The sequence below is a fragment of the Trachinotus anak genome, unplaced genomic scaffold (assembly GCF_046630095.1).
Source record: "Trachinotus anak isolate AG129_WGS33_773 ecotype Australia unplaced genomic scaffold, CSIRO_AGI_Tana_v1 ptg000007l, whole genome shotgun sequence".
NCBI lineage: Eukaryota > Metazoa > Chordata > Actinopteri > Carangiformes > Carangidae > Trachinotus > Trachinotus anak.
In genome coordinates, this window is record NW_027273858.1 from 13,046,658 (window position 1) to 13,068,980 (window position 22,323).

The window sequence follows — 22,323 nt, forward strand, 5'->3', positions numbered from 1 at the left end:
GAGAGGCTTTAGAGGCTCCTAAAATCCTCAAGACACGTCATTTCATTTTTGTGCCAAGAGAGAGGCACTGACCAGCATTTCACTATTCCTCTCAGTCCTTATCTTCCTCTGAACCTTCATTTTTCTTCCACTCATATACACACTCACACACACACACACACACACACACACACCATCAGGACAGTTAGAGCAGTTGCCAAAACCTTTCATCACTTTCCTACTGTATGCACACACACCCACACACTTAAAGTGGCAATTTATGAAATCCTGGCTTTCATTGCTGAAGTGTTTTTGCACTTTGCAAAGATTGTCTCATGATAATACCCAATTTTATTTGTCTGGTCAACCATGGTAACTGTCAACTGCTCATGCTAACTACCCAATTTTTCTTTTGTATCTATAACAGAATAAAGCGTTGATGCTGTAAGTCGGACTAAAAGGCAGCGCTTCCTGTGTGCTACACATATTTTCCTAGGAGAGACACCTGGGAAATGTATGTTTATTCACATGAGGAGTTAGGGAATTAGTGTTGTAAATCAAACAATACCTATTCTCAACTTACAGATAGCCTACGCTTACACATACACATGATTACTGATGATAATAAGTGATCCTATGTATCTAGGAGAGAGAACAGCATCATGCATAATCAGTAATCAGCAGTAGGAGAAGTGCCTATCAACAGGCTTGGTTCAGCTGTTCTTATTTCAAAGTTTGAGCCATTAAAAAAATTGCAGAGTACCAATCATTGCTCATTAGAGCAGAGCGGTAGAGCGGCCCTCATCGTTCCATTCTATCTTTAGACTGCCTGTCGAACTCAAAGCAAAGTGAAGAGCAGCGCACAGGATTGTTTAAGGAGCTGCTATGAAACAGAGACATAGAGGCACCAATTCGTCTCTGCTGCTGTAAAGGCACAGCCAAGCAGGAGAAGCAGACTTAAGAAAGAGGAACACACACCTGTCTGTTTTTATCTCTCTGCCTCTGTTGACGGCATAACACACACACACACACACACACACACACACACACACACACACACACACACTCACAATCTGTCACAGGCTTCCCCTCATGTGTGTCACTCTCTCTCTCTCTCTCTCTCTCTCTTAAAACATAAAGGAAAGTAAGAGATGTAGAGCTGAGGAACAGGAAGGCGCACAGTTTCCCTCTGTTACAGGGATAACAAAGTCTCTGTCACTGATTCAAAGACACAAACAAACACTCATGCATATAACACAGGCAGTACTTCCTGAGACTGAAAGTGGTGGCACACTTTGACATGATTCATATCTAATGTAAGCTCCCCATAAAGAATTTATATGAGACATTCTTTCAAGGACCAGAGTAGTGGGACTAAGATTAGGAGTAAAATGCATCCAGCACAGAAAGTATCCAGTACTGTCCTCACCATACCCAAGTCCCAGGGACACTTAAATTCATTTCATTACTCACCACACAGTCTATATTTGGGCAACTGAACTAGTAGCTATATTAGCAGCTGCCCAAGTACATTTCGACCCACTTTAATAATGGCGGAGGTTCATGAGGACGTCATCCAGTTGTCTCTATATCTACACCTCTGCAGCCCAAAGCCAGGTCCAAAGACTAGTTTAATTTCATGCAATAACCAACCCCATCCCTTCTTTCCAGCCTTGGTAATACTGTACTTCATCCAAAGACAAAATGAGTCAGGTGCTAAAAACATTCCCCATAAGCATTATGCTGACATAAAGCCAGACTAAGAGGCATGCGAGTGGTGACAGAGGTTCTTTTCTAGCTGCTTGGAGGTGCTGACAGAGAGCAGCTGTGGTATTATAGTTCTGAATGAACAGATCAATGGGCATCAGTCTCACCTGTATATGTGTGTGTGTGTGTGTGCATGTGTGTGTTAGTGTGTAGTAAATGACAGTTGGTACCTTTACTACTCAGTAAATGGATGCTGCATTAATCCATAAATCTTTGATTTGGTTCACTGCCTGTGAAGCATGTTAAGTTACAAACAACAACAACAACAAAAAAAAGAAAAGAAAAGAAAAAAATGACAGGAGAACCAAGACCAGATGATACTGGAGCCTTCCAAGATTGAAGTTATTTCATTTTCGTCAAAACAGTGACCTACACAGTCATACCTAGGCTTATTAAATTGCTGTTGCCCATAGTCTATGTGTGTTTGTGGGAGACAGTGTGTTTTTTTGTCTGGCTGTCTGCCCCAATCACATTTAAATGCATGTTTGATGTGTTTTTTTTTCTGGGAATCTCTGATAGAAATGAGAGAGTTTCAGAGAAAAAAGGATCTGAGGCCTGATGAATAGTTTTTATACCATGATCACTATCACAGAGAGGGAACAACTGAGTGGGCCTCTGGAGATGACACACACACACACTCACAGGAGACATGAATCTTTGATCTGCTTCACACTAAGCTCAGAGATTTTTTTTATACATGCCCAGGAATTACAAATTAAAAAAACGCTCAAAAGGGAAAATAAGGTTCCCAGAACTGATATGAGATTATTCAGCAAACATGACCATCACAATCACAGGTTTCTATTATTAGATTATATGAATTTCTGTATTAAATATGTATCTGACACATCTAAAAAAAAAAAAAAACAAGAAGGTGTAGCCTAAATACATTTGCACACCTTTCACAAGCTTCCTGCTTCAAATATGGAAAAGATGGTCCAGATTCAGAACTATTAAGCTGATGAGCACAAACTCTTGAAATGATATGGTAAAGGTTTAACTGGGTGACTCTGGCAGAGAAGACTCCTGCCTCTGTCTTGTTTAAATGATCAAACACACAGTCCACTCACAGATGAAGAACGTTGTTTATTCCTCTAACAAACAATCTTTGGCTGAGTACAGACACCAGCTTGCAGAGAACACTGTAACTATACATTATCCAAGTTTCATTTGTGTTAATTAGCAGTAGGTGATATAATCTGCTGCCACCTCATTTTAACAGGCAAAACCAATGGTCAGTGAAACTGATAGTAAAAATAAAAACCATGTTACCCGAATATACTCTTTGCGAATAAATAAATAAATAGGAGTGCAGTGTCAAAATTTAGACTGTTCAATGTAGCATTGTGTGGGCATCTGTGTAGGTTTTTTGTTTGCAGTCTGAAAGATACTAGATTTTTTTAGGCCGACACAACATTTGACATCAATATTTGAAAATTTAAAAGAATCTGATTTGGAAATATTGGCTGATAGTGATTTTTTTTTTTTTTTTAATATACAGATTAGATTAACAAATCTTTTGATTGGGATTCCTTAAATTGTTTTTCTTTCTCCTAAATGACTGTGACACAATATGTAATATTTAGCAGTTGAAAAAAAAACATGTCAGTGTCCTTTGGTGGACAAACTATGTAACAGTGTTCTGTCTCTACATTACCACAGGTATACAGGACTTTGGCATTTCTGCACTGCAGTTTCTTATCATGTGTTCACCGACATCAACGCTAATACAGAATTATCAGCAATATAATAGTAAATAAAGGTTGATCTATCAGTCTAACTCTGATTTCGTCCACTGAAGATATTTTAAAATACACAGGTTTTGGATGTTCCATGTATCTTTAATAAGAACAGTTTTTTCATTCAACAAAAGCGTAATAATTTGCTTTTATAAAAAAAAAAAATGTTTGAAAAAATTACTGCAGAGCATGTTCTGTGATTTATGTGTGTCTGTGCTCATGATAATCAGCATGTGCGTATGTAAATGATGCAGTTTCCTCTGTGGGTTTTCACTGCAAGCTTAATTTTTCAGGCCTAAGAACACCTGCTGTTCCTTTGTCAACTCTAATTTAGCACAGTGAGAAACAAGGGCAAAACATGATATTTGTAACTTTTTTTCCTGGCAATAGAAAACATAACCAAAACAGCAGCCTGTAATTACTGGTGTCTGGTCTCACAACACAATACTTAAAACAGACGGGATTCACAAACAACTTGTTTGAATGAGAATAGATGAACACAGAGAGGCGGGGCTAACATGAAGAGTGCATGAATAATTCAAGAGACATTTTAAAAAATAGTTAATGACAAAAAACCTGATTAGGAGTGAACATATGTGCATGTTACATCATATTAACAAGTAATCTCAGTGATGTTTGTGATTATTTTCACAAATTCTTCACATTGGCACTCTCCACTATTAACAGACTGAAATGTTAAAAATTCATAAATTTGGAATGACAATAAAGGGCAGCTTGTTGCATTAGAAATGATTCACCCTGGAAGTACACCAGATGGCCTGTCTGTACTGTATATGTCACTTCATGGCACAACGCATGAAGGGTAACATTTTTACTGACGTTATTTATCTCAAGTTGTAATGTCCTTTCAGACGGACTCTTCTCTGTCAGATAACGTCTGACAGGCAGAAAGATGCTGTTTCACTGCCTTAACTGTACAACTTTAATCTGAGTTCAGCTGCTACCCTCACTGAACTGTAGGGCTTACATGAATAAATCTCCCTTAGTGACAAACAGCCCCTACACACACACACGCACACACTGTTTTCCATCAGCATGCCCAGCACACTCATGACGTGTGCCCACCCAGGCATGAGAGCTGGAGCTGAAACTATTAGCTTCACATCCACTTTAATCACCTTCTCCACCTCTGAGGAGGAGAGGAGAGGAGAGGAGAGGAGAGGAGAGGAGAGGAGAGGAGAGGAGAAGAGAGGAGAGGAGAGGAGAGGCAAAACATCATCACTGATGCTACCTCTCATTAATAAAAGTGTGGCATGTAAAGGAGGAGGAAGCTGGAGAGGAGGGATAAAGGTGGCTGAAAAGTGAAGGTGACAGAAGAGGTGAGAAGAATCTGCAATAGACCTCTGCCTTTCTCTTGTCAAACTCTAATGACTCCCTAATGTCATGATCTACTCAGGAATACCAATGAGTATTGTACCCACAGACACTCCCACAAACACTTACTTAAGACATTCACAAACATGCACACAACAACCAGGATGTTTTTTCTGTACTGCTCGCAGTTTGCCTGAGCTCTAAATGCAACTACTACTGTCAGCATGAAGTAAACCACAAAGAAAATCTTGAGAAAGAAGGAAGGAGAATGAAGAATTAATGTGTGGCTGCTGGTGGGTTGGTTTCAATAGCATTTTTATCACACAATAATCCAGTATCAAACTGATTCAAGCATTGCCTATTTGAGATCTTTAATGATGTTTTGTTGGCAAAGATTGCAGAAACAATACAGTTTTTAATGGGAGCCACATTATTGTTCACAACCAGTAGCTACAACTTCAAAATTGGATGAACAGCATGAGAAACCCATCTCTGCATTAGACATGTATCTGATACATAAAAACACGTATAACAACATTTGCACACTTTTCACAAGCTACTTGGTCCAAATATGGAAGGTCCCCATTCAGACCATTGTTTGTGAAACCTTTGGCTGACGGCACCTTGCACATTATCCAAGTTTAATTTCTTCTCATGTTACAGGATGCTACATTAGCCATTGTGCCATTATTTCTAATGGGAAAGTCCAGGATTTCCCCATCACAGCTTTGACATAAACACTAGGCTACATTAATATTCCAACATGAAGCCAATGTCATAAATAACAGAAATAAATGGGTAATGAGTAATTACAGTAAGAAGCGAAGGAGACAAGAAGGAGAGGAGGGACGGAAGAGCTTGAGATCCACAGACTTCCTGCCACAGTAAACAAGAATATGATTGTCATGTCAAAGCATTGTGAGAATCTTACAGCCTTATTAACGGACATAAAAATGAAACTTTAATTAACTGGTTCAATCCCCAAATTGTGCCCATCGTGCTCAGTGAGAGTCAGGAGTGCCATCATATATCGTCAGTAATGTCCCCTTTGATGCCAAACTCCAGCAGAGCCGCTCTCAGTCATGAACACACAGGAAGGAAACAACAGGCCCATATTTCAACACATGAATTTTATAGTGGCCTCATTAATAATCGTTACCCCCTTTAATGACTCTCTCAGAGTGTGCATCAGAACGTGTGCACCGCATCTCCTTAATTCACCCTCATTAGAAGCAAACATCTTGTGGTTGTAAAAAAAAAAAAAAAAGATTGTGACCAAAAACACAACCTTCACACAGATGCTACCCCATGACTTTCTCAAGTACATTTTTCATTACCAAGTTTATAATTACAGGTAATTTTAGTTTGGATATGAGTGCTGCTGAGTAAGCTGTGAATTTAAGAGTCACTGTTCAATATCACGCTTGGTCATGCATGGCAAAGTGGATTTTATAACTGCATCAAATACAGTGAAAGCGTTTTCAGTTAGCTTTTATATTTTATGTGTTTCGTGAGGACAAAAGTGTCTCATTCTCTCTGAGTTTATCCTCTTGTGTGTTTTCATCTCTGCCTGTCCACCTAGAGCTTGTCAAAATCTTCCAAAATGCCAGGAAAATAAATATAAATACCTGCTGCAGGTTGAGAATGTGGCTGACTGCTGAAAAGCACATTCTCAGCTTTTCTCCAGGGAGGAGATAAGGACCAAGCTGTCAGGAAGTGGCCTGAGCAGGCCACCAAGGACAGCTGTGCAGTGTGCAATGAGTTTGGTAACCACAGCTTAAATTGCAGGTAAGGTAAGGTGAGGCCCTGGGGCCCAGAGAGACTTAATGCATAAGAAACAACTATGAAAATTTCTCAAGTACCACACACACATTCAAAAAATGCTTTGAATGTGATAAAATTTGTTAAAATATTTTAGTGCAGCCCTCCCTTTTAGAGTCGCAGTTGTATGATAGCAAACTGGTCATGAGATGAGATCACTCTCACTGTTGGTTTGTTTTTTTAGACACATCTGTATAAAAATAAAGAGAGGAACCTGCTGTTAACAGGCCACTGCGTAGTTTTTTCTATAACAATTAGCCTGCTATACTAGTTAGTTTTAATTAAAACACTATGTTTCTAATCAGGGACCGATTAGTCCTTTCCCAGGAAATGTTCATAATAAATAATTTGTTTACTGCCTATTATGTTACTGGTAGTAAAATAAAAGCAACTAGCATTAAATGCTACAAGCCTCCAGTGTTGGGCAGTAATATATTACTCAGTAACGCCTTACTGTAATATCATTACTTTCCCCAGTAATGAGTTGTGTATGGGATCATCGGGACCTTGTTTAATATGTTGGCGCTGAAATAACAAAACAGGATGCGCCAGTATCACCCTAAATGTGTAATGTTTAATATTGTTGTAAAGCTAATGTAATACAGTAATAGAACAAGTAATTCAACTAATTAGTTTTGATACGAAGTAATAAGTAAAGGCGTAATAAGTAGTTGGGGCTAGAACAAGTAACTTATTACTTTTCCTCACTGCCTCTAACAAGCTGCTAGCCAATGATACAACAACAGATCTGTCTGGATACATGGAGGGAAGGAACTGATTCTTTGTTAGGTAACATGAGTGTACAAAGTTATTCGTGGTTAAATAAAAAAGCACAAATACTTGAAGTTCAAGTTAGTTTCTTTTAGTTGCACAAGATGCAGCCATCTCCACTGACTGTGACTATGCATGAACGATCGATTTGATTGATTTGAAATGTCACATCGCAGCTGATGAGATGAGCAGCTGGTGAATGTGAGCAGGTACTCAACTATAAATACAATATAATATAAGATGTATTATATTAATAATATGATGCAGTATCATTTGTATATTTATGTATATTGCAGCAGAGTGGAACAAAAGTGCTCTCATTCTTCAAAAGTCCAAAGTGCATTTTGTTTCTCTCTCTCTCTCCTTCTTTCTCTTTCTCTCACTCTCTCTTTCTCTCTCTCACTCTCTCCCTCCCTTCTATACATGGTATTAGGTCCAGGTCCCCCTTTGAAGGTAATGTCAGTGGCTGTTGTGCTGTTGCAGGTCGGTAACGATCCCATTGCTGTCATGACTGTCACTCCACCAATCAATCAAACCTGCCTCTGTGTCAGTTTGTGTGTGTGTCCCTTTGTGTGTGTTTATGTGTGTGTTCGTGTTGATTAGTAGACTCCATTAACTCTTACGAAATTCTGGTGCCAAGCCACGGTGCCTGGGGAGAAGCACTTATGGAACGTCAGGTTGCTGTGTGAGTAATCGGTTTACCAGTGCCAGAGGGAGATAGCAGGGGGAAAATAGGATTTTCAAGCCCCACAGCCAACAAGCAAACACCCAGAGCGAACAGTGTGCAATGGAGATGATTAAAGCAAATGGATTTTCAAGAACACAAATATGTTGTCGGACTCCTAAAGTCCGCATCTTAGAATTTACAAGTGTGCAGTGTTGGTGTGGCTGCCGGAGAGGAAGCAGCTACAGGCTGGTTCAACATTCGAGTCAGGACACAGTGACACAGCTCTGTGAAGCTGAACACAAAATTCCCAGCCTCAGCATTTTAACGTTTCTCAATAACCCTCTCTCACACAATTGTAATACCTCAAACCATATCGTAGCCACCAAAATGCGATTGGTCCTGGTTCTGTCTACCTTGCCTGTGCATATTTAGCTGGCTGAGAATTTCGCTGACTTCAGCATCTCTCCTGGGAGAGATAAAGACCAAATTGCCAGGAAGTGTCACCTCTGACAACCTGGCCTCAGGCTGAGAGGGGAGCAATGGTGAAGCCACTTTGGGGCTAGAGCAAGGGCAGGTTACACAATATCACGTTGTCCGAGAGATGTTTTTATAACGACAGCTGGTTCAACAGTCCCTGCTACCATTCGATGCAACAGGGATAGACATTAAAACTCCTCACTCATCAAATGGGAAACTCAAATTGACTCTCAGTCTATCATGTTAACTATTGCACATTCTTGCAAGATTTTGGGGTTGCCTATGTTGATCAGTGTGTCATCCTGTATCCACATCAGTCATGTGATGTGTTCAGTCTTTGAAGGCTTCAGTATTCTTTGCAATTCTAAATCGATACAAGTTGTTTTACCAATAAACCTCAATCTTTCCCTCACATCTCAACAGGTTAATGTAAAACATTTTACCCTCAATGACTAATTCAAGACATCCCTCTGATACCTACAGTCCAGGTTAAACCGTACAGCATTCTCCATTGAACTGTCCGTTAGACACTGTGTGCACTGGGAGACATTGAGTTTATCTTGACTGGTAGGATAACTGACAGATATTGACCAGGTTTACCCACTGTGCTTTCCTCTCCCACTGTTTCACAGCTGTGCATGCGCATGCGCATACGTGTGTATATGCACATGCATTTGTAAGTGTATGTGTGTTAGTGTGAATGTGCACGGCTTTGTGTTATTGACTAGACTTTGTCCAAAGTTCTGTCAGAACTAAGTGATTGATTGTTAGACCAGCTGCACCGCCATGCCTGTGTGTGTTTGTGTGTGTGTGTGTGTGTGTGTATGTATATGCCTGCATGTGTGTTGTGTGCACGAGAGATTCTGGTTTTGTCAAGAACAAAGCCCATCACCCCCACCTCTGTCTTTATCACTCTCTGCTGTGCTGTCCGTCACACTGAAGTAGTTACTCAAGAACCTTCCATGAATAGAGTTTCTAACCTCAGTGGGCCCGTTCACAACGAAATTACACTCATTTATTGTCTGCTTGTTTGTGCCGTCTCTACTTTTCTCACAAAGTGACAAGAGGAAGTGGAAGACAACATATTCTTAAAAATCACATTATTCTATTCAAATTCAAATTGAGACACCAAATTGCACTGTAGTAATAAGAAAAGGGGGGAAAGATAGCCGCACACGCTCCTCCAGACATCCTTTCCCCCGAAGCCGTCAGTGGCAGTCACGCACGCCCTTCAGACAACCTCTAAACAAATGCGTAGATCTTTACACACACACATACACAGAAACACGCACACCCACAGTTCTCCCTTATCTTCAATCTGAGACGTGCCAGCTGATAATAACCTCTGATGACAAAGGACTCTCTCTCTTTTATACACTCACATACAGAATGAGTCAAAGGGCACCAAGAAGGTGGAGCGAGGGTTGCAACCTGCACTGTAATACACAATAACATAGTGTGGCTATCTGCTGGCCTCTCCTCCTCTCCATACTGATGAGTTACTATCAGCCTAATGGAGAACAGCTGAACTAATGGACAGAAAATCATCCTCTAATGCAGATCAGATGTTCAGAGTGACAGCAGAGCAAAGGGAGAGAGAGAGAGACAGAGACTCACAGTGAGTGACATGGGGCTCTGTCACACTCAGAGACACTTTCCGTCAGTCAATCAATCAGTCAGTTGCTTGTTGATAAACATCTCTGACAAGGCAACAGCATCAGACCAATGTTGAGAAACGCTTGTAACGTCTAGAATCAAGTATTTCTTCTCAATGTATATTCCCCACCGCCTCTTAATTCCTTGGTCTTCAATCTAAGATGTAAATTGACTTTTCCCAGCTAAATTCTGCTCCTCCATCCCCGTCTTCTCATCTCCCATTGCTTTCCTCTCCCTCCTCTCACCTCCCTCGCCTCTCCTCTTCCCCCTGCAGGCATTTAGAAATGAATGTGTTTACAGAGAAGTGGCAGGGTGAGGAGAGGAGAAGGGGTGAGGGGGACCAAGAGGAGGAGGAGGAGAGGTGAGCAGGGCTTATTTTAATTAACGATCGGTTGTAGATTTGGTCAAAGATTTAAACTCGTTAGGATCGATTCTGGCTTCCAGCCCCATTAAACTAGGGTCCCACCGTGGCCTGAAAGAGTGGGAGAGGAGGGAGGCAGGACAGGGGGTCAGGGAGGGAGTCTGGCACAATGGACAATGGGAAAGCTCAGAAGTGAAGGCTGTGGTATGTGGAGGGAGGCAAAGACAAAGGAGGGGGCACTGAAAGAGAGGCGGGATGAATCAGGACACGGAAAGTGAGACGCTGAAGACACTGCTGGAGACAGAAATATGTATGGTGTTATTACATAATCTGATCTGTGAGAGTGGAGACAGAGGAAGAGGGAGGAGTTTGATAGAGTTAGAGAAAAAGGGAGAATGAGAGAGCGGCTTAAGTGGGGACCGCGAGTCAGATTATTTAGACGTGTAGTGGAGACATTAGGAAGGAGACGGGTGAGGATGGATGGGTAATTATGTAAACTTCTTTATTTCTACACGCAAACATACCTTCAGAGGCACAGATGTGAATGTCAAGTAGAACTCAGGTCTCAGGTGGGCTGCTCTTGTATCATTACAGGACTACACTGATGGATGGGAGGTGTGCATTAACAGGATAAGATTGGCAGAAGGAGCTTCGGTAACAGGGCAAACGACGCCTACAGACTACCAAAGAGCATCGCTGGGATTTACCTGGCAAACCCAATACTGTCTGCAGCTTAATTCATCATCCTGCACTTTGCTCCTGTCCTTCCTTTGCCCCTTTCCTTCCTTCCTTCCTGTCTTTCATGATTCTTTCCTTCTTTCCCTCCATCAGTGATGTAACCAATGTGACAGATAAGCCTTAGTCCTTCACACAGGAATCCCGTCATTTCACATCAGCAATTCTGGCACTTCCTGGAGGAACCCGGGCCGTGGACCAGAGAGGATCCCTGATGAGGCAACGCGTGTCACACGTGTCCTGGCACATCAGATGACACATTGAATCAAGGATTTTAATTAGTGCCAGTGGCCATTACGATTCCAGCTGCAGCAAAAACTGCCGTGCCGAGAAGGTGACTGTAGGCGAAACTCCCTCTGACAGGCTCAATTATGAAAGCAATCTTTGCCCTGGAATCATTTCAGTCTAGCAATTGTGAATTATTATTTTCACCATGGGGTGCTCTGCATCAGTCAGTAGGCTGGGGTGTGTGTCATGCGGGTTCCAGACCAGCTAATACCCTTCACCTCAACACGTCTACCCTCTCTCTTGGCTATCGTCCTTGTGTGAGAGGCCTTTCCTGACTTTAAGCCTGGCACACTTCTGAATGCCAATACCCTTAACATCTCTCATTAAGAGCTACGTGTGTGAGAAATAAACTGTCCAGATGAATCAAAGGCTAAACATCTCTCCTCGAGCGGAGAGCTGTGTGAGAAAAGTCAACTCTAGGGAAGTTCTACATGTTTGTTAAGTTAGGCCAAGTGAAAAACAACAATACACCCCAAGCAACCTAATGAGTTTATGTCTGTGCAGCCTCACACACGCCATAGATTCAATTATGATAACAACAACAATAATGGTATATAAAAGTGCATGCTTTGTGCGTGTGCGTGAGTGCAATTCTACACTTATGAGTCTGAGTGCTAGGTCCATATGATTGTGCTGACTGTTGGGAAATTAGCGATTAGCTCACTTTGCAAAGAACAGATCTCCAGTTAATTCTGAGAGATGGACGTCGATGTGTAACCAATGTACCACTTACTGTATCCTCTAAAAGCAAACAACGCCGACGCAAACAAGACAGTGTTTGTACGCTATAATATTTTCTTCCTGACAGTGTCTGTCTCATGTGTACACATTCACTAATTAACTTAAATTCTCTGTTTCTTGAGTCCTTCGTACTGACTTTTCAGCTACATTGAGTTGACCTCTATATGATCCTTTTCTGAAGCAGAGAGTCTGACTGTACCTCGGAATAAACACACACTTTCAGTTTTGTCCATAAAATGTTAGAAAATGGTAGAAATCTCAGTTTCTCAGAGCCCAGGATGACCGCTATCCACCACACATCCAAAACCCAAATGCACTCAATTTACTAACATAATATGGAAACCATTAAATATTCATATTTGAGAAGCCGGAACCTAATTTTTGGTATTTTTGCTTTAAAAAATAACTTGCATGATTAATCAGTTATCAAAATTGTTCTATATTAACTTCCTGTTTATTGATTAATAATTTTACCTCTATACACAAACCAGATTTCTATTAAAAGTGGTTGGAAATATCCTTCCACACATTATTACATATATGTTTAACCTTTTTTGAGTTTACAGATAATCTGATGCATGAAGGAACAAAAGAAGAAGCCATCTGAACAGCAGGTTGATGTGGCACGATACAGCAGAAGAAGAAAAAATATTTTGATGAAATGTATTTTTGGAAAATTTAATTTAATAACCTCATTTTCTTCACCGGCACATGAGACGATCTGAATATCGGACAGAACAAAGGGATGATTGGCAGACTGGCTGCCAATTAGCCTCTAGATAATATTCTGGACTGGCGGTGAGGAGAAGGGATCATGACGAGGTTGAGATAATAGCTGCGTGTGCATATGTGGAGAGAAGCCATTGTGTGTGTGTGTGTGTGTGTGTGTGTGTGTGCGTGCTCATTCGTGTGTGTAGGTGATATGATTCCTCTTGAGTGTGGCTTGTGAGGTGGAAGAGGAGATTACTGCACCACGCTTCTATAATTACCTCTCATCTCTCAGCCGGTGCTCTTAAACACAACGGGGAATGCCAGGCTGCCACACACTCCAATACAGGCGCGCACACACACACACACACACACACACACACACACACACACACACACACACACACACACACACACACAGTGGGTCACACTTCTGTACAATGTGGCAGGCTGAGAGGGAGTTATTTCTAGAGGGTTACATCTCACTCAAATGGTGATTGGAGACCACCCACACTACCTTTAAGCAACACAGGTCAGCTCTGCGTCGAGCACACGCACGCACACACAGACTCACACAAGTTGCTTGTAAGTAAGAAGAATGACTCACCTGTGCTTCCCACACACACACAAAAAAAAAACCCACTTAAGAATCCATTCTCAAGTCATGCACTCACATCACACTATATACTTTTTCATTTTAGAGGGGATCACACAGAAAAGCACCAGTCAACTGTACTCTCTCTCCGTCTGTCATGCTCGCACACACACAGTATACAGCGGCTCACTTTGCGGTCAACTGCTTCTATAATATCAAAAGTGCCATAAACAACACACAGCAGTATTGCTCCACAGCTTTAGCTGCCTCACGTCTTCATTACACCGACTCTCATTGGCAAGAGCCAGCCTTAATAACCATGCAACTATCAGGGCTAAGTATGTTTCAGAGTTGACAGCGTCTCACAAAGATGAATTAACCATGCAATTCGCAGCTTTGAAGAAGTCATTAAAAACTATGCCAGCAGCAAATTGCTCCGCCACACTGGATGACTTGGTCGCACTCTCTCTCCCCTTGCGCAACTCTTAAAAAAGCAGCATCACTTCTTGTGGACAGGCACAGGGGACCATCTCAGCAGGACTGAAACACCGGAAGACACGCAATGTCAAAAAAAGACTGTAGAGTTTAGATTTACATCACAGAAAGTTTCATCTCCCCCAGCGTCACGTTTGGTAATCATGTGGTAGGTGGGTGTGTATGAGATACTGATCTGAAACTGATTACAGAGCCAAAGGTGAGGCTGCAGAGGAAAAGACAGTCTTGCTGCTCAAGTGTGTTGTGTTCCCGAGAAGCTCTGCCATGCTCACTGTTCGTCCGAGCATGACGGGCAGCACACTGTGTGGGTTGGTTGACATGACTTACAATATGGTGAGTTGTGAAGCCTGAAGGATGCAGTTGAATTCAGCAGAACATATTCTTCTTTGTTTTGTTTTGTTTTTTTGTTTTTTTTGTTTTGTTTTTTTAACTTTCACCAATAGACTGTAGAAAAAAGTGAATCTGCTGCTTCTTAGCTCACCCACACATAGATACCCACACATGCTTTGAAAAAACATGTTCACAGATAAATTCAGCAGAAGATGCCCACATACTGGATGTCTGTTGCACATCAGCACACATGGTGTCACCCAGACACCTTGCAGTCATTTCGTAATCTAGGATGCATTAAATTTGTGACAAAGCACTGCTTAGCTGCTAATGCGTGGACGAGTGCAAATGAGATTCCAGTGTCCCCGTCGAGCCCAAAGGCGCACAGCTGTCTGGCCACGCACAACCTCCCTCTGCAGGCCTGAGATGTGCTCAGGCATAAAAGCAAACATTTTTATTTAGGCAGCTGGCACTTAACGGGCGAACGGTGCTCACATAAGCAGCGAGAGCCTGTGAGCTATAATGTGACAACGGAGGGACGTGGTGACAGGAAAAGCACCTCAGGGGGGGCTCAGCTCTCAGAGGAGCACATACAGAGCACAGGTATGCGCAGATACGCTGCGTGTCGCTCAATGAACGGGTTCGTTATATCGCTATAACGCCGATGTGTGTCAAGCTGATAAAGTCTCCTCAAATGCACTCATACACGGAGAAAGAGAAAGCACGAAACAGGACCAAGTTTAATTTCGCTTTAAAACCACAGAGCAGATGCTCGCAAGCGAAATTACGCACACAACCGCCCCGCTTGAAAACCCACATGGCATTAAGTGTCGCTCGGGTGCCCGCTGTGTGTGCAGAGAACATCAGCCCCTTCTTATAAACTACAGGCACAGACGTCGGCCGGTGAAGCTGACACGGATGTGAGAGATTTTCTGTGTAAACCTGATGAACAAACCAAAGCGGAGGAATCTGCTCGACCTCCACGACGTGAGCATCAGATCGGTCGGACAGGTGTTCTCTACCCCGGCAGCGCTTTTGTCGACAGTCGAGACAGCGACGTGAAGGTGGTCTCCCATCGCTGAGCCAGGCCGGCAGAATCACACACTGTGTTGTCTTTCAATTGTTGACAGAGACCAAGCATCATTCACTAACATTACGCACCACTTACGCAACCACACTGACATGCAACACTGACATTAAAAGATTCAATATGTGTTTTTTTTTTTTTCCCCCCCATTCAAATATTGTTTTTCAACTAGTCGCCCCTCTCTCTTTTTTATTCCTTTAGAAAAAAGAACTCTTCACATGCCACTACTTCAGTGAGGTAACACAACAGCTACGGGAATAAAAACAGAAAAATGGTGTTACCATGGAAGCTGAAAATTAAAGTGCGACAAAGATGATATAAACTTACATATAAACTTACGGTGGCGCACTAAAAATAAACAGTCAACAGTCATAAAAAATAAAAAAACATTTTTTTAAAAATAGTTCTTTTTCATAAGAGATGAATGGCGAACAGGTTGTGACATTTCAAAGCCACCAGAAGTTAGGTGGACCTGACTCCTTCCAGATTATCTGCTTTGCATATTAAATCTTTTTTTTTCTGCAGGCAAATCAGACAACATTTCAGCTGTGTTTCAGACGCCGGTTCACTCACCCGTTAGCTGGTCATAGGATCCGTCCAGCTCTCTGGAGTCCGACAGGCTTTGGTCGCGGTTTTTCGCCTTCATTTTCACCCCTGTGCGCCGGAATGTGGAAACTGTGTGAAAACAGCGGATACGTTCACGGTTCTGGCTGCGAAAGCAACAGCGGTTTCGTTGTTCGCCTTCGCGCAGGATGGTTACGACTATGTTACCGTTAACGAGTCATACTTGACTTGCAGCAAATCAGAAAAGAGAGCCATCTAAGTCGCTGTTTCCCAGCTCTGTTTCTGTGTGCGCTCTCGGCATCCAGGAGCGGAGTGAACCAGGCGCGCTTCACGCATACACTTAAGCGCACACACACACACACACACACACACACACAAAGACGGAGAGTAAACAAAATAAATCTTTATATTAAATTGCTATGGTTTTTTTTGGAGATTATGACAAATGTGAACAGGAGAATAGTGAGTTTTCTCCAACATCCACCGGTGGCTTAAAGAGATATAAAGTTGGCTTCATTTCTGCAGTATCTCCCTCAGTGAGTTGGTGGTCAGCCTGCCTCTCTGCCATTAATATCACCATCACATCCTCTCCTAATGTTCTCCACTGACTCAGAGCAGTGTCAGATGTGTACAGAGACATCAGCAGGAGCAACAAGGAGCTCAGTGCTGCTGCCAGGCAGAGGTTCTGACTATATCAGATCTATAAATACTCACTGGCTCTGGGAAGCCTTGTATCTATCCCTTTTCTCCCCCTCTTCTTTCTCTCCCCATCGGTGTCTTCGCCTCCCTTCGCCTCTCCTGCTTGCTTACTACACTATGACATTTGGTCACAATCTGTCAGGCAATCTGTCTTTGATGCCATATTTTTCTACATTATATCAGGGTTTGCATCAATAACCCTCCTCCATCCGTCTGTGCCTCCATTCATTTATACATTTCAGGCATGAAATCCACATGAACAGTTGTAGTATTTGTCAGTCTGTTACTGTGTGGTGAAGTTATTCTTTTATTTAGATGTGGATGCCCTTTGACCCCTGCTGAAGGGAGGGCGTGAGCTGTAGTGCACTGGGTGCTAGACTCCCTCCTCATTGGCCACTCTGCTCAGTCGTCCATGTGGCTCTCTCAGGAATCAATTGACATCTGAATCAGACACGTCACTGAAAGGATGCTTGTCGTCAGATGGGACTGCCTCAAGTGTCTTATCTGTCACTGAAATCACCATTCAAGCGTACATGTCTCTCATGTAGCGGTCCCATAATTCCTGCGTGAAAATCTCATGGCATGTAGCCCTTGACCTGCCTGTTACCACGTCACTATACAGTTACAGGTAAGTAGATTCTTGAAGACAACGTTGTTGATGAATGTTTGGCTTCTGTAAGAGGTGACATGTTGTAATCTAATCAGTTGGTTTTGTTTTACATGAGGTCTCAAAGTGATACCCGGACAGAACTGTTTTTGCTATCAAATATGCCTTGAAAGACTGTTCGTCTGTCACAGAGAACAGATGTCAGCTGTGGAAGTCATGCTGCTTATAATAGACTCTAAAGGCTTCATTGTGTTTTCAATTAAGTGCTTGTGGGATTGTTCAACAGCGCCAGAGGCCAAAACACTGTTAATGTTTAGTCTGTCCAGAAGTCCGTGCCCTTATCCCCATTTGCATGCTAATAGTGCTCATTGTCACAGTGGAACGAAGGATCAAAATCTGTATGTCTGTCTAACTTTTCAAATAACTCCTGCAGCATCATCCACTCTGTCCATTATGCTAAGTGTGTTCCAAACAATGATTTTGCCAAAATATAAAATATTTCACAGCAGGTGTGATTTTGTCACCTGTAACTGATATGAATTGAAGCTGGCCACAGCTGCTGTTCTCTCTGAGGGACAAAATCGGAGTCACTCCTGTGTCTGAACTGGCCATTGTGTAGTAACACACCACATTTTGAATTCATTTGTTCCTGTGAGTCCTTTTATGCTGATGGACCAAAAGACATGTGGGTTTGACTCAGTAAGATTCCTCCTGGGTGAAAATTGCTGAATTTGCAAGTGCTGATGACACACTGGGAGCACACACAGATGACCTTGGCCTCAGCACAAACACACGTGGACAAAATTGTTGGTACCCTTCCGTTTAAGAAAGAAAAACCCACAATGGTCACTGAAATAACTTGAAACTGACAAAAGGAATAATACAGAAAAATTTACTGAAAATTAACTAATGAAAATCAGACATTGCTTCTGAATTGTGGTTCAACAGAATCATTTTAAAAAACAAACTAATGAAACTGGCCTGGACAAAAATGATGGTACCCCTAGAAAAGACTTAAAATAATTTGACCATAGGGACATGTTAAACTAAGGTGTGTCGTGCAATTAGTATCACAGGTGTCTTCAAACTTGTAATCAGTCAGTAAGCCCATTTAAAGGGTGAAAAGTAGTCACTGTGCTGTTTGGTATCATGGTGTGCACTACACTGAACATGGACCACAGAAAGCTAAGGAGAGAGTCGTCTCAGGGGGATTAGAAAGAAAATTATAGACAAGCATGTTAAAGGTAAAGGCTATAAGACCATTTACAAGCAGCTTGATGTTCCTGTAGCTACAGTTGCACATATTATTAAGAAGTTTAAGGTCCACGGGACTGTAGCCAACCTCCCTGGACGTGGCCGCAAGAGGAAAATTGATGACAAATTGAAGAGACGGATAATACAAATGGTAACCAAAGAGCCCAGAACAACTTCCAAAGAGATTAGAGGTGAACCCCAAGGTCAAGGTACATCAGTGTCAGATCACACCATCCCTCGCTGTTTGAGCCAAAGTGGACTTAATGGAAGACGACTGAGGAGGACACCACTGTTGAAAGCAAATCATAAAAAAAGCGAGATTGGAATTTGCCAAAATGCATATTGACAAGCCACAAAGCCTCTGGGAGAATGTCCTTTGGACAGATGAAAAAAAAATGGAACTTTTTGGCAAGTCACATCAGCTCTATGTTCACAGATGCAAAAATGAAGCATACAAAGAAAAGAACACTGTATCTACTGTGAGACATGGAGGAGGCACGGTTATGTTCTGGGGCTGCTTTGCTGCTTCTGGCACAGGGTGTCTTGAATCTGTGCAGGGTACAATGAAATCTCAAGACTATCAAGGCATTCTGGAGCAAAATGTGCTGTCCAGTGTCAGAAAGCTTGGTCTCAGTCGAAGGTCATGGGTCCTTTAACAGGATAATGACCCAAAACACACAGCTAAAAACACCCAAGAATGGCTAAGAACAAAACATTGGACTATTCTGAAGTTGCCTTCTATGAGCCCTGATCTAAATCCTATTGAACATCTGCGGAAGAAGCTGAAAGATACAATCTGGAGAAGGCACCCTTCAAACCTGAGACAGCTGGAGCAGTTTGCTCATGAGGAGTGGGCCAAAATACCTGTCGACAGGTGCAGAAGTCTCATTGAGAGTTACAGGAATCGCTTGATTGCAGTGATTGCCTCAAAAGGTTATGAAACAAAATATTAAGTTAAGGGTACCATCATTTTTGTCCAGGCCAGTTTCATTAGTTTGTATTTTAAAATGATTCTGTTGAACCACATTTCAAAAGTAATGTCTGATTAGTTAATTTTCAGTACATTTTTATGTATTATTCTTTTTGGCAGTTTCAAGTTATTTCAGTGACCATTGTGGGTTTTTCCTTTCTTTAATGGAAGGGTACCAACAATTTTGTCCAAGTGTGTAAAGCCAGCTCTCTTTGGTTAGATCCCTGATTATTGCCACTTGCTTTTTTAATCCGTCACACAATAAGAAGCCTTAACGTTGCCTCTCTTGGCTTTGCTTGTTTGATGAAACTTCAAGAGCAGCAAGTGGACAAACATCCTGATAAACAGTCCCCGGCCACCACTCTCATTATCATATAGATGCCTACATGGTTGTTTATCTGTGATCATTTACAGTTTGAGGTAAGTTAAGGTCACAAGGAGTTGGATGTTCCCCCTGCTAAGCCTCACTTGAACCCTGCATGCTGCCAATAAACAGGAGGAGGCCCACAATAATCACTAGGCCTGCTTTTTCTGTCATCTAATACCAACAAAATATTTCACAGATACGGACGATTGGATATGGATTGGATTTTTGTGTGTGGCAAATGAAAGGAGACAAGGAGAGGTGGATTCTAAATGAAGGCGAGGGGGAGTGCGCAAGAATGGAGGCAAGGGGAAGTGCAGAGATCGATTCATGGTGAGTTAGAGGGGATTTAGTGATTCAGAGGTAAAATAAAGAGAATTGGCAAATCATTGATGAGGGGGCTGTCTGTTACTGCAGGGGTAAGTGATGGGGTCAGGACTTCGGGATAAAGCTAGATATGGACGTGCACATGTTGCAGCTGTGCAGTGACCCAGAGACAACCTTGTTGTATCCTACAACAGAATAGCAGATACCGGGCATGATGCCAGCTGGGCAGCGAGGTCTGCTGTTGTTTTGTTCATGAGGTGTTGTTTGTCTCCATATTTTCAACACCAGAGAACATTGAGGACAAGAGAAGAGTCTTTTAAAGACACTATTGTTGACTGATTGGGAGATTTTGTGACAGGTTTCTCAGCTCACACAACATCTTTATATTCTCAGTGATTTATCAGTGTGGGTCTATGATCCGGGTCATCACAAATCCTCTCTCTGGAACACATACCCACGCTGATACTGTAAAACTTGAGTAACTTGTCAGTGTGCATGTGAGTGTAGCTGCATAATGCAACTTGGAAAAATTCTAATCAAACCCAAATTAAGTTTTTAATCCCATTTTGCAACTGCGTGGATTATTCACACCTACTCAAAAGCTCAAACAGACGCTCGGACAGACAGGTCATGTCATTGGTCTCTCTAGGTAATGGATAAAAAAATGCATAGATGTGAAAGCAGGAGATGGCAAGAATGCAGAGGAAAGGAGGGGGAGGACACTCACTAAACTATTGAGATGCTCCCTCTGGCTCCCACTGCAACCCCAAGGTCAGTCCCCTGTCCTTGGCAAAACTGCACTGTGAATATTAATAGCACAAAACCCCGGGATCCCCAAACCAAGGTGTTTGTGTGAGAGTGTGTGTGTTCAAATCAGTGATGCCAAAGAGAATCACATCAGTATGTCACATACTACACTGTAACAGCAAAACAATGCAGATTTTTTTTCTATGTGAAGCTTTTTGTTTTTCCTCAAACACAATGTTCAATATTTGCAGTTTCTGTTGGATCACAGGGACAGAGACGTAAAGATTCTTTGCCGGAACAATTCTGCACCTCAGCATAAAAGATGCAATAAGAAGGATTAACTTGGAAAGAGCTGTCACTATTGGTATTTTCAAAGCCAAGTTTCCCAAAGCAGAAAGAAAACCCTCCTTGTTAAGCAGAATTAAAAAGCACTTCAAACGTCTAAATGACATTTCCTTTCATTATTCACTGCAGCCAGCGACCTCCAGCGCAGAGCTGTCAGTTTGGCCTCTGTCACACAGCCAATACCGGCTGAGTGACTGACTGATGGTGCCCAGTGAGACACAAGCACCCAGAAACACACACACACACACTGACAAACACATGCCGTCACAAACAATGAATCATCAATGTGTTGTAAATTTAAATAAATTTGTCTTTCAGTAACTTTTGTTGCTCTGTACATTTTATTGTGTAGATATATAAAGTCTCGTGTACATGCTCATGATGTATATTAGTATCGTAGTTTACTGAGGTTGCTTATCTAAACTATGCATCAGTTCTTGTAGTTCCTTTTGCTGCTTTGGCCCTTCAGTAAAGTTGATCTTATCTTCCATGACAAAGACAGAAAACAAATCACAGGGGCTCATTCTTACTGAAAACATCTTGATTTTGCTACAAAACAAAAATTCTCTATCTAAAAATACAACCAGGACTCAACTTTCATTATTCTATACTGTTCATTTAATACTATTGAAATGACCATTGTATAAAGCAAAACAACATAACATAATAAAATTAAATCCGATCTTGATAGATGGTCTTACCTCCCGAAAGCAATAAAGCTCATGTGGCAGTTCTTAAAATGGACATACTATCACAGATACCATAATTTTCCATTATGTGACATTCACCACCCCCAACTGATTACTGGGATAGAATTCACTCTTCAGTCTTTAAACATTTATTTGGGACAGGAAATGATCACATATAAAGCCAAGAATTCTCCAGCATCACAAA

The 22,323-nt window shown here is 41.9% G+C and overlaps 1 protein-coding gene across 2 annotated transcripts in view; it reads right to left on the reverse strand.

The window, feature by feature from the left end:
* LOC139622941 (A-type potassium channel modulatory protein KCNIP2) overlaps window positions 1-16,430 on the reverse strand; it is an 84,485-nt gene extending 68,055 nt beyond the window's left edge. Inside the window, exon 1 of one of the 2 annotated variants that reach the window (XM_071480676.1) lies at window positions 16,126-16,430. In XM_071480676.1, coding sequence (XP_071336777.1) covers window positions 16,126-16,198 — 73 coding nt within the window. In that variant the 5' untranslated portion in view covers window positions 16,199-16,430. The remainder of the gene's footprint in view (window positions 1-16,125) is intronic. The other variant, XM_071480672.1, reaches the window with a different exon arrangement.
* Window positions 16,431-22,323: the final 5,893 nt, after the last annotated feature.